We start from the raw sequence: 13,583 nt of genomic DNA on the forward strand, positions 1-13,583 counted from the left end.
CCTTCTGTATTATTATTATCATCCCTGGCCCCTAAATGGTGGAACGACCTGCCCACCAAAGTCAAAACAGCAGAGTCCTTGACCTCCTTCCAGCGCTTACTCAAGACGCATCATTTCCGACAGTACTTGTAATATTAGTCCTCTATCCCTGCTAGATAGCACTTCACAGTTTTTATTATGCTTCTTGCGTTCTTGATTGTTTTCCTCCTTGCTCCCTCTCCCGTAGCCCTTGTCTGTAACCCTACATCTTGACAGCACTTAGCTTTCACCGTCCAGCATGTAGGACCTCACTTACTGTACTTGTGTAAATTGTAAATTGGAATTTGTAAAATGTATTTTGAGTTGCTGTTTTAGCCAAATTGAATTTGTAATTGATGCCTTGTACTTCTCTGTATTTTTGCACTTTGTTTGCACTTATGTTGTAAGTCACCCTGGATAAGGGTGTCTGACAAGAAATAAAAAGAATAATATTAATAATAATAATAATTAATATTATTATTATCTGGGTGCAATTTGCCGCCAGAGATGGTGGGGACATTATATTTTATTCCCACTAGGGATACAATATATCTCCACTTCTGATATGCCTTTGTACATTCAGTCCCAGAATTGAATATGTAATTGCCCATACTTTCATAAGACCAGTACAGTAAAATATAAATAATCTTCTTAATTGTATTTGGCACTGATCCCGTTGTGCCCTGCCCTTGTCACTCAATCGCCCGGTGCTGTCATTTTAAACCTGCCTTCTCACCCAGACTCTCCCATTACATCACACAACATATATATTTTATACACATTTTAAACTCCCCTACAAAATAAAACCTCCTGATTGGCTCTAACAAAGGCAACAAAACAAAGAATGGAGGGCAAATAAAATTGTGCTTTTTATACCTCTGTGATTCATAAATATAATTTAATGTTTTCCACAGGTATATTTGCACCACACACTTGAGAATAATCCCCACCCCCGCTCTTGCATATTGACCACCTGTTTTTTTCACAAAATCATACTGTGATTATTATTATTATTATTATTATTGCACCTTAGTTATCCAAACACTAAAATATAATGTAGTATATATTCAAATTGTACAAACGTGTTACATCATGACAACATTAATACAAGTAGCCACACATTACAGTGAGCTAAATAAATGTCCTACAGTATATAAGCACAGGGTTTCCCCCAGGAATGAGGGGGTGGAGGGGTATAGTGGTAGGGAACAACAGCAGAGAAGTGGTGAACGAGAGCCAGGGCAGAGCATGTACGCTTGTGTTTTAAAGGTGTTTTTTAATTTTGCCGTTCACACATTTGTTTGCTGGACACAGAGTTGGACACTGACAGCTCAGAGGGTGATGGGGGAGCAGTTGAGCACCAGAGCACCATGGTGCCCACTCCCCCCCACAATAGGGAGTTAGTTATAGTAGGAGACTCAATTCTTAGAGGTGTAGATCACACAGTGTGTTCTAATGATAAGGAGACCCGCATGGTATCTTGCCTGCCTGGTGCTCAGGTTGCAGATCTCCCTAAACTAGTATACAGGCTACTGGCCAAAGCTGGGGGGAATCCACTGGTCATGGTCCACATTGGAACCAATGACATAGGAAAAGGTAGGACAGAGGTTCTGCAAGATAAATTTAAAGAGTTAGGAACAAAACTAAAGAGGAGAACCTCCACGGTAGTTTTCTCTGAAATACTTCCGGTACCACGTGCATGGCCAGGGAGACAGGCATAGATTAGAAAGTTTAACACATGGTTGAAATCTTGGTGTAGGGAAGAGGGGTTTAGGTTTATGGAGCATTGGTCTTCTTCTGGGATAGATGGGATCTGTACAAACCAGACGGTCTACATCTAAACAGAAGGGGGGCTAATGCATTGGGAGAGCATATGGGAAGAGAAATTGAGAATCATTTAAACTAGGGACCAGGGGGGCAGGGAGCTCTGACAATGGGAGATGTTCCTCTAAGGAAAGAAAACAAAGTGAAACTGCTATTAGGAAAGTCCTGAAATGTTTCTACCTAAATGCCAGGAGTATAAGGAACAAGATGTTGGACTTAGAAGTCACAGTGCTGGCATGTGACTATGATGTTGTAGGAGTTACAGAAACATGGTTTACAGAAAATGATGGGGATGAATACAAGTTGGAAGGATACACACAGTTTAGGAGAGACAGGCAAAATCGAAGAGGGGGTGGGGTAGCATTATATGTGAAAAATGACATTGAGGCAGAAGAACTTGTGTTAGATCCCAGTAACGGAACAGAATCTTTGTGGGTGAAACTTTTGGACAAGAGATCTGGAGGATTAGTGGTAGGAGTGTGTTACAGACCACCCAACTCAGATATTCAGAAAGATGCTGCATTGTACAGTGTAATCAGGACTCCATGTAGCAAGGATGTGGGTGATATAATGGGGGATTTCAATTTCCCAAACAGACTAAGAAAGCCCAGTTGGGACTACAGAAGCAGAAATCGAAATGGTTGAGATGGTAAATGACTGCTTTCTAACTCAATGTGTCAGGGAACCAACCAGGGAGAGCACATGCATTTACTTGATATTTTCAAATGACCAGGATAGAGTCAGAGGGACAATAGTTAGAGAACCAATGGCAAATTGTTAGCTTTGAGGCATTTTTTCAAAAAACAAGGCCCAAGTCTGAAACTATGATCTACAATTTCAGAAAAGCAAACCTTGAAGGTATGAGGTGGCACTTAGAAGAGGTAGACTGGAGCACACTGGATACAGATTCAGTTGAAAATGGATGGTTATATTTTAAGAATATACTACATGAGGCTCAGGAGAAATTGATACCAAAACTTAACAAATTGAGCACCAAAAAACAGTGGCCAAAATGGTTTAATAGAGGTATGCCAAAAAATATCAAGAGGAAGACAATGTTGTATAGCGCATACAAAAGGGACGGAGATGAAACAAAATACATAGAATATGTTGAGCTGCAAAGAGATCTTAAGAAAGGGATCAGGAAAGCAAAGAGGGAAATAGAAAGAAACATAGCTCTTGGAGCTAAAACCAATGCAAAGAGCTTTTTTCAATATTACAACAGCAAGAGGACAATAAGGGAGGAAGTGAAACAGATAAAGGGCAAAAATTGAAGTATCTTGGAAAACAAACAAGATGTAGCAAATGTTCTAAATGAGTATTTCACAGAGGTTTTCACGAAAGAAAAAACAGATTACATGCCACAGGTTAACAACCAGTCCAGTCAAACCCTAAGAGAGATTAGGATAAATGAGGAGGAGGTACTAAAGGGACTAGCAGAATTAAAAACAAACAAATCACCTGGGCCAGATGGGATATTTCCAACAGTACTTAAAGAAATTAGGGACATTATTTTGAGGCCGCTAACTCAAATATTCCAAATGACACATAGAACAGGGGATGTGCCAACTGACTGGAAGACAGCAAATGTCATACCAATCCACAAGAAAGGGGACAAAACTGAGCCAGGAAATTACAGACCAGTCAGTCTCACCTGCATCACCTGTAAAATGTTGGAAAAAATTATTAGACAGAAAATAGTGGAGCATCTTAATGAAAACCATATTCTTGGAGATAGTCAACATGGGTTTAGATGAGGCAGATCATGTCTTACTAATTCATTTGAATTTTTTGAACATGCAACTGCAGCTGTAGATCACGTGAAAGCATATGATATGATATACTTAGATTTCCAAAAAGCTTTTGATAAGGTTCCACACCAAAGACTGATCCTCAAATTGGAAGCTGTAGGCATTCAGGGTAATGTAAGTAGATGGATTATGAACTGGCTGATGTATAGGAAACAGAGGGTGTTGATTAAAGGAGTTGCTTCTAACTGGAGTGAGGTTGTTAGTGGAGTTCCACAGGGATCAGTACTAGGGCCTTTGCTTTTTCTAATCTATATTAATGATCTGCACTCTGGGATAGTTAGCAAATTGTCAAATGATTGCCGATGATACTAAAATAGGTGGCTCAACAGATACAATCTCAGCAGCACAGGCTATTCAAAGGGACTTAGAAAATATTCAGTTGTGGGCCGACACATGGCAGATGAAGTTCAAAGTAGACAAGTGCAAGGTATTACATGCAGGTAACAAAAATGTCCACTATAATTACACTATGGGAGGAATATAACTATATGAAGTATTGCATGAGAAAGACCTAGGAGTCTATGTGGACTCCTCACTTTCTCCATCCAAACAATGTGGGGAAGCAATAAAAAAGGCAAACAATGTTAGGGTATATTGTCAAAAGTGTAGAATTTAAAACAAGGGCAGTAATGTTCAGACTGTACAATGCACTAGTTAGAGCTCATCTGGATACTATGTACAGTTCTGGGCTCCACACTTCAAGAAAGATATCGCTGCTCTAGAGGCAGTTCAGAGGAGAGCAACCAGACTTATTCCAGGTCTGAAGGGAATGTCCTACTGAGAGACTGAGGAACTGAACCTTTTCAGCCTGGAACAGAGGAGACTTGGGTAATTGATGCAAGTCTTCAAAATCATGAAGGGCATTGACCACATCAAACCAGAGGAGCTTTTTCAGATCAGCAGGGACACACGCACCCGGGGACACAAATGGAAATTGAGCTTCAACACATTCAAAACGGAAAACAGGAGACACTTCTTCACACAGAGAGGTGTCAAAATCTGAACAAACTCCCCAGCGATGTGGTTGAAGCTGAAAATTTGGGAACATTTAAAAATAGACTGGATAGGATCCTTGGATCACTTAGATATTAATGGACACCAAACGAACACGATGGGGCGAAAGGCCTCCTCTCATTTCTAAACTCTCTTATGTTCTTATGTTCTTATGTTTGGCCATGCGGCATTGCAGAAAACCCTGTAGCAGATTTCTATGGCTCAATTTTAAATCTTAATTACTCAATTGTAAATGTGACTTTAGTATTGAGATTTAAAATCTGTGATTCTTTTACAGATGACTATCCCTGGTTGATCCCCCATCACTCCAACAACTGTTTTGTAGGTAAGAACCCCTTTCATAGGCCAGTGGCAGCCCCTTTATATAGAAATAATGTTCTTCAGGACAAGGAGTAAGTGTACAAAAAGTGTCAGTTTATTATGACATGTCCTAGTATGTCAACTCCAAATGATGAAGCAATGACAACAATTAATAAATAAATATAAAATACTCTGCTAAAATAAAAAACTGTTTCTCAGCACTATAAATTGATAATGAATCAAGAAAGGAAACTCAAAATATGCAATACATTTTTTAAATAAAATACACACACAATTTCTCAAATGTTCAAAAGTACAAAAATATAAGGCAGCAAAGGTAAAATTACTATTACTGTATGGTATTTAAAACACAGAGCACCTAATAAATTATATAAATCAGTGTGCACATATCTTAGAAGACAAATACAATTATAAAACAAAGAACTAGTTATAAAATTAGCATGAAACTGAAATATTACATAGCCTCATAGCTACAGTTTTATGCACCATGAAAGCCCTTTGAAATGGCTCTAGTATTACAGATGCATACATCAATGCAGTAAATGTACTTATAAAATAATTAGCATCAAACAGGTGACTGATCAAAGCATTGGGTTTGCAACACGATCGTGATCGAGATTGAATTCCAAAGGAAAGATAGAAACTTGCTGAGCCAATCACAGGGCAGGCAGACGAGAACTATAGCACGTGCAAATCTGCTAATAAAATAAATAATGACAATAATATATGAATATATGATGTTTAGAAAATAACATTTCAGGAATCAACACTCTTTCACAATGACTATTTTTTATTACAAAGCCCAGATTGTCAGCTATATTGTATTCAGTATATCCTACCACATAAACTGCAGGTTCCGTGGTTGGAGAAGAAAGTGTTTATAACTTATTAAATTTGAGGAGTTCACAGCTGAAACATGTATAGATATTTAATTCAAATATTTAGTGACATATAAAAACGGATAAGTGGGAGAAATGCACATATACACAGAGATATTTACTGTCTGCTGTTGTTTTGTTTTTTCTGATACTTGAATTAATATTGGTTTGGCAAAGCAAAATAAATAAATAAATCACCACCCCGTCTTTAAATTCGATGGTTGAAATGCAAGGCTCGTTTCGACCGATCTTCGATTTCAATTTAAAAAACACACCCCTACTCACTAATACAAGAGAGCTAGACTGCTGGACTGGAGGACTGACTTTAAATCTTTAATTTACTGACCAACAGTAACCATCACGGCACACAATGTGATTGGCCTGTTGAGGAATGCTTGCAATGTGAATGTTTAGCTCCTTCATTTATTGGTCTATTTGTCTGCCTTCCACTTTTTTTTTCCATGTAGCGAAGTACAATACTTAACTCAAAACATACTTAAGTAAAAGTAAAATTACCAAATTTGAAAAAGCGTCTCAATTACAGGAACGAGAGTAGTTGTAATTCGTTACTTTCCACCCCTGCGTGGATGTAAACAAGATGTCACACTGATGGTAAGTAAAAAAGGGATGTATATAGCAGTAATGCGTAAGAATGGGAATGAGGGTCAGGTGCGGTGACAGTTCTAATAGATTGGAATCATTATTCAATAATCAGGTGGGTGGGAAGTTAAGGCAGAGAATACGTCAAAAACTGGGATAAGAGCGACATCAGGTGGTGACAGTGAAGAATGTGACATTGATGGCACACTCGATACTGGTTTACCCTGGTTAATTCACCAGGGTATTATGATTTTTTTTATGATTTGGTGCATGTTATCCCTTGGTTTTGACAGTGGTTCCCTGTGCTTTGCTACCGTGGACCTTGAATGAACTAGGGCCTGCCATAGTAAAAATGCCTTAGAGATATTGATCACGGTCTATCGTGATATCCTAACGGTCCACTGTAGTAAAGCACAGTGAAGACATGTGGACATGTACTGGGAAGTCTTGACTTGGGTGGGTATGTCATTCCACCACTTAGGTGAGTATAGCGAAGGACCGGGATCTGGAGGGAGGGGAGTTGAGAGGGGGGTGGTCTGTATCATTGGCCAAAGTGAATGACCACCTGGGGCTGATGTGGTATATTAACTGACCCCCCCAGAAAGAGGGGTGAAGTGGGGGGGTTGATCACTGGATTTTTTCTTGGTTTCAGAGTATGTGAAAAAGCACTGGCAAGAAGATGCGTTCTTTGGGTATCAGTATCTGAATGGTACCAACACCACTCTGATCCGGAGATGTGATGCCATTCCGGCCAACTTTCCCGTCACCAGCAAAATGGTCTCCCCATTCCTGGACAAGAGCCTGGAAGTGGAATTAAAGGTCAGTGTTCTGGGCCTAGTTGTCCATTGTCAAAGGAATAAAAATACAGTTGTGATTTACACAGGCCCAAGTCAGGATTTCAAAGAGTTCTAATTTATTACAGGCCATACAGGCACACACACACACACACACACACAGACTGTCCTGATCAGTGCCGTGCACAGCCTTGTTGGAGGCAGGGGCCCAAACATAAAAGGGGCATGTGGTGGGGAGATGACTGCTGCGAAGTACAGTCTGGGGCAGGGGTGAATGGTGTGCTGGCGAAGTGCATTCCTTACATCTACCCAAAACTGCATAACATAGCAATGTTATTACTCTTACGCTGCTGCACACTAGGTACCTGTCCAGCAACACATCTTATCCTTTAAACTAAGCAATGTGACAAAGCAAGTTATGGATATAAGTATTGAACACAGACAGGAAAAGAGTAATGTGTGAGACAAGACAAACCTCCCTCGCAGCAGACTGCACTCCTCCTTCTTGTGTAGCCATCTGCATGCACAAGATGAACAAGTCCAACAAAGGAAATTACAATCATAGCATTCATAAAGCATGAACAAAATGCATGAAAGTCTCCACTTTTTAAGAAAGGCTGCTTACACAGGTTTAAAAAGTAGGGACTTTGAAAGATTTTGTTAAATATGTATAATACATTTTTAATAGAATACAGTATTCCACAGTAACGTGTGAGTGTATTGTCCCGTGGCGATGTCCTCTAATGTGGTTATGCTGGTAAAGCTGTGTATCTTCAGAACTTGGTACGTTAGTGTTTGAAAAACCAACTAAAGCCATGTTGGATTTAGACCTCTTTTAAATGACTTTAACACATACCCTTGTCTTACTCATTTACCTCTCTTTCTCTGTTACATACAATTGGCAGAAAACACACAAATCTTCACAATACTTTTCTCCTTTTTGACAACAATACAGGTACACATATAATACTGGTGTGATGAATACCAAATAACATGGCATTATGATATCTATTCACTTTCCCTTTCCCGTAGCCCTTGTCTGTAACCCTATATCTTGACAGCACTTAGCTTTCACCATCCAGGATGTAGGAAGTCTCTTACTGTAATTGTGTAAATTGTAAATTGGAATTTGTAAAATGTATTATTTTGAATTGCTATGTTTTAGCTAAGTTGAATTTGTAATGATTGATGCCTTGTACTTCTCTGTATTTTTGCACTTTGTTTGCACTTATGTTGTAAGTCGCCCTGGATAAGGGCGTCTGCCAAGAAATAAAAAAATATATAATAATAATAATAATAATAATAATAATAATAATCTATTCAATTCTGCAGTATAGTCTCTGCTTCTTCTTCCCGTAGGCAGGAAATCTCTTCCTAGTGGACTATAAACTTCTAGACGGAATCAAAGGCAATGTGTTGAAAAAGATTCAGCAATATGTTCCTGCCCCTCTGTGTCTGCTGTACAAGAAGGCAGATGGAAACTTGGTCCCTATTGCTATACAGGTACTGTGTGATCTTTGCTTTAATAAGAACGGAATAAATGTTACAACCAGATAAGGGGTTGGAGAATGCACCCCCATTTAATCAGGGGGAGCCCTTCTCTACAGATTACTCTCCCTCATATCTATTCAGATCAGAAAATCAGTTACATGTGAGGTTAACATATTATATTAAATGAGAGGAGCTGTGATTAGAAGGGCTCGCCTAAGCAAATGGGTGAGAAGACAATGTGAAAGGTTTTTGAAGAACACCATAAAGGCATTTGTGTGAGGTTAATCGTATTTGGGTTTTGAGAAATAAGACATCTGAAAAACATTGTAGCAACTGTCTGCTTAAGTGTCAATAACAATATCCGATGGTTGGCACAGTAATGTGTGCATATTTCTAATGCCCCCCCCCCTCATGGAGAAGCATATATGGATGACACAGTTATTGAAAATGGATGGATGGACATTTCTTATAATGATACCATTTTTTTACAGTTGAAACAGAAGCCCGGCTCGGAAAACCCAATATTTCTGCCCAATGACTCTGTGGACAACTGGCTCTTGGCAAAAGTGCTGGTGCGCAGTGCGGATTTCAACTATTTCGAGTGGATTACTCACCTCCTGCGCACTCACTTGATGGCTGAAGTGTTCTGTCTGGCCACCATGAGACAACTGCCCTCAGTGCACCCTCTGTTTAAGGTACAGTGTGCTGCTAACATCTTTTTAATTGTAGGCTTTTATGTAAGTGTCTCATATATTTGGTTCTGGCAGTATTATGAGATGTTTTAGATTCTGACAATTAGGATTAATTTTATTAATAACGTTATATAAATGTAATATGTCATGTTTAGACAACACCTGTACCATATTGTTTTGTGCTCACATTATTAAAATGTTGCCACAATGTTATTTGACTGGGTAATGAGTATGCGAGTGACATTGAGACTAAGAATGAGTGAGTGGGCGTGTGAGTGTTTGTACTTCTGCATTAGCAATTTATTGTGTGAGTAAGTAAGTTAATTAATTTGGACATTTGTGAGTGAGTGTGTATTGTCTACATGAGTATAAGTTCTTTAGTTGGTGAGTGAGTGACCAAATTAGTGTATAAGTGTTTGAAGAGAGTCGTCCCCTTTCAACGCCTTGGCTGGGCAGTTCCAGATGTCCCAAAACACTTTTCTGTAAAGAAGTGCCTTCTTTGCATTTTAACCCTCAAGAACAAAGCATGACACATGTCATTCTCACCCAGAGGACTGGTAGATTGGGATAAACTATTTTTGGTCAGCTTGTGACTTATAGGGTGCACTGGGTTCTTATCTGTTAATTCAACTTTATTTCCACGTGTGATCTCTGGTTGTTTTTGTTTTCTTTCACTTTGCAGTCTGAAACAAATCCTAAAGTTAACCTTTGTGACCTGATTAAGGATTTTGATGATGGAGAATTTCTAGTAATGATCAGCAACTATACTGAACTTATCTAAATTAATTTTGGCTCATACAGGGCATGTGTGTATCTGCCTTTCCTTCTGTGTCTGTAGCAGACAGACACTCAGTTCTCAAAACATTTGATTGCTCTTGCCTTGACACTTTCAGAGGATGTGGTAAACACTGTTAAATTGATAACAAACTGTTAAGGTTCAACGCTTCAGTTGAAGCAACCCTTCGGGTCCTAGTGAATCAGGCACTCTAGTGAGCGCTTCCAGTAACAGATGAGACTTTTCAGCAGGAGACGAGCGTGCGGGAAGGAAAAATTCACAGACACCGAAGTCTGTTAGTTTATCTTCGTTTATTGAAAGTTTCACACAGCCTTTTATACAGTATTTCAAAGGAGTTTCGGGGCACTCCCGAACCTGGATGATATTTTCTTGGGCAGCTCCGAGACATGGGAAACAATATTTAATAAGGTATTCTTTGTAATTAGTCCAGAAAGGGAGGCATTGATATCAAGGATGCGGTACAAATCATGTTAAACAAAATTTCATAAGGTTTGTAATTAGTCCAGACATGGAAGCTCTGGTACCAAGGACACACTGTACTAATAAAAACGTGTTAATAGATCATTTTGGTTTGTTACCCAAAGAATTTCCACAGCAGCAGAAATTGTTTCTCTTTTCTCAAACCTATGGTTGTTTCTGACAGTTGTCCCAGAAGTAGTGAGGAAGTAGTGGAATTGTACCAAAGGGTTTGACATATTTACTCATTATCTATATTGTTGATTTTTCAGTATCCTGTTAGATTTGCATAGTAATGAGCACTTAATAAATATTCATTGATTATTCCAAATATTCCCATATATGGAATTTTTCTTTGTTCGGTTTCGAGGACTCAATCTATAAATGACCGCACCTAGTTTTCTTGTGGCTCAGAACCTTCACTGAGGATCCTCTGCATCTCTGTCACCTGTTCTCTCTATTATTGAATTACCATTGTCTAATAAACATATTATTGATTCATTGTGGTCCTGTGGATTCCTTACAAATTGATTGGATTTCTGACATGAAACTGGAGTTAAATTGAGTCCATTATCTGCTAATGAACTCTCTCGTTGTCTCCCTAGCTCCTGATTCCTCATACACGCTACACACTGCAGATCAACACTATGGCCAGAACCTTTCTGATCAACAAAGGTGGCATTTTTGACAGGGTGAGATCAAGGAAACTTCACAAAGGAATAAGACAGAGGGTCTTTAAAAAAAAAGATATTGGAATTGACAGTCACACAGAATGTGAATTGCTTTTCCTAGAGTGCTTTAGTGTTTCTATGTGTGTGTACACGGTGTGTGTTTATTCTGTGTGGTGCAATCAATTCACAAACACCTGAGGAACTTGATGCCCAAGTTGAATATCTCACATGTCTGTTGTGATACAGGCCTTCAGCACTGGGGGTCCGGCCAAGAAAACTGTGTTGCAGAGGGGCTTCGAGTCCCTGACCTACAGCGCCTTCTGTGTCCCTGACGACATCAAAGTCCGTGGTGTTGAGAATGTGCCCAACTACTACTACAGAGACGATGCTCAGGAGCTGTGGGCAATCATCAATGAGTAAGAATCAAACCCAGGGGCATAAATGGGTACCAGTGGTGTGCTGTTATAGAAACAAAGGCATACATTCAGGGGATCATCCCCTCTCATTCGTAAAAAAGTAAACCTACAGATATCCCTTAATAAGAGGTAAGACTGGTTTCAGGAGTTCAGACAACCCCAATATAGACATATGTAATAAAAGATAAATTGAGTTTATTTTGGCCTAGACTTGCTTGACTAAGGGAATGATGACCTGGCCAGAAAGGCCACTGGAACCCCCACTAGACAAAATGAGCCAAGGAGCTGCTGCAAAGAGGGTGTTTGGGGTGGAGGAGGGATGTAAAGTGATTAATGCTGGCAGAAAGCATGTGTAGCCACATACTTGAGAAGGCAAGAGAGATTAGTGTTGTCCTTCTCCCAAACCTCAGTTTAAAACTATTAAATTGCCTATTTTCATTATAGTCTTTTCAAGTAAGTTAATGGTATTTGTTTAAATAGAACAAGGTCAATATCCCTTTAAGAAACAACCTGATGGCAAGGAGACAAACAATTTTTTTTTTTTTTTAAAGAGAGTGTCACTTGGGGGAGTATAAAACTTTTACTATTATGTGGGAACACTTGTGGAGTTTTTTTTGTACCATTTTTGGGGGGCGAATATAATGTTACACACCTGAACAATAACAGCGACTTTCAGGCATGCTTGGGTTTAAAAGGGGTTTATTTTCCTTTGCATCTGAAATCACAAACACAGGAGCACATGTAAATCAGCACTCCTGTCGCACTGCAACCTCGGTCTACTCCTGATGACGCATACTCTGTATCTTTTCAAATAAAACCTGCAACATGACTTCAACTAAAACATATCTTTTACACATTACAGATTATAGCACAGTAATACACACACATTTCAACACATATATTGTACACTTACACAGTTAATATTCTACATTGAACAGACGGTTACTCCTTTTTACACAAAGCTAATTAGCTCGGCTTCACTCTCTGCAACTCGAACACTTCAGTAGCGACCTTACATTAAAGCTAAAGATTCACTTTCACTTTACATGTTCCCTTTTGCTTCTTATGTATATATCTGATACTAGTTTATATCACTTTTACATACATAAACACTCTGTCGCTCACCTGAAATCACAAACACAGGAGCACATGTAAATCGCACTGCAACCTCGGTCTACTGATGATGCATACTGTGCGCACCTTACCTATGACCTCTGAGCTGGTTAAACAATTCCAGAGTGACAATAACCATATTTTAATCTCTGAATATATCTGCATTACAAAATATGTGAGTGTACAGTATATTTAAAATTACATAGTCTGGTCTTATTAAAGCATTAAGCAAAATAACAAAACATAATTAAGGGGGCATCATTATGAGGGGGGGTGTCAACTTTTATGCTCAACATTCTACCGGGGTGCCACAATAATAAGAACATTACATCAAAACTGGACCTTTTCTTGGAAGGAATAAATGACAAAGAACATTACCTGCAGACTGGTAGGTGAGTTTTTTTTATTTCTGGTTTGGTGACTTCCAGAAAGGCCTGGACTACAAAAGGACTTTTTTGCTTTTGCACTAATTTCTTATGTTTGTAAGTTTTAGGTTAAAAGGGGGTTTCTACATTCAGGATGTTTTAATACATTACTATTACTAGGGTGTCATCTAAGAAACAAATTCACCATTGAGTACAGGAGTTACATATCCCATACAATAACTCCTTCTGAGGGAACTCTGGTATGGGAGGGTTTCCGCAGGTCTCGTTTGCTTTCCTTTAATGCTAAGAGATACAGGATAAAT

General features: G+C 39.0%; 1 protein-coding gene across 1 annotated transcript in view; it reads left to right on the forward strand.

The window, feature by feature from the left end:
- The window catches only part of LOC136764558 (polyunsaturated fatty acid lipoxygenase ALOX15B), a 37,285-nt gene that overhangs the window by 18,812 nt on the left and 4,890 nt on the right, over nucleotides 1–13,583 (forward strand). Inside the window, exons 6-11 of the mRNA XM_066718724.1 lie at nucleotides 4,945–4,992; nucleotides 7,119–7,285; nucleotides 8,620–8,763; nucleotides 9,243–9,446; nucleotides 11,301–11,387; nucleotides 11,613–11,782. Of these exons, the coding sequence (XP_066574821.1) occupies nucleotides 4,945–4,992; nucleotides 7,119–7,285; nucleotides 8,620–8,763; nucleotides 9,243–9,446; nucleotides 11,301–11,387; nucleotides 11,613–11,782 (820 nt within the window). The remainder of the gene's footprint in view (nucleotides 1–4,944; nucleotides 4,993–7,118; nucleotides 7,286–8,619; nucleotides 8,764–9,242; nucleotides 9,447–11,300; nucleotides 11,388–11,612; nucleotides 11,783–13,583) is intronic.

Source organism: Amia ocellicauda, chromosome 12 (assembly GCF_036373705.1).
Source record: "Amia ocellicauda isolate fAmiCal2 chromosome 12, fAmiCal2.hap1, whole genome shotgun sequence".
NCBI classification, from domain to species: domain Eukaryota; kingdom Metazoa; phylum Chordata; class Actinopteri; order Amiiformes; family Amiidae; genus Amia; species Amia ocellicauda.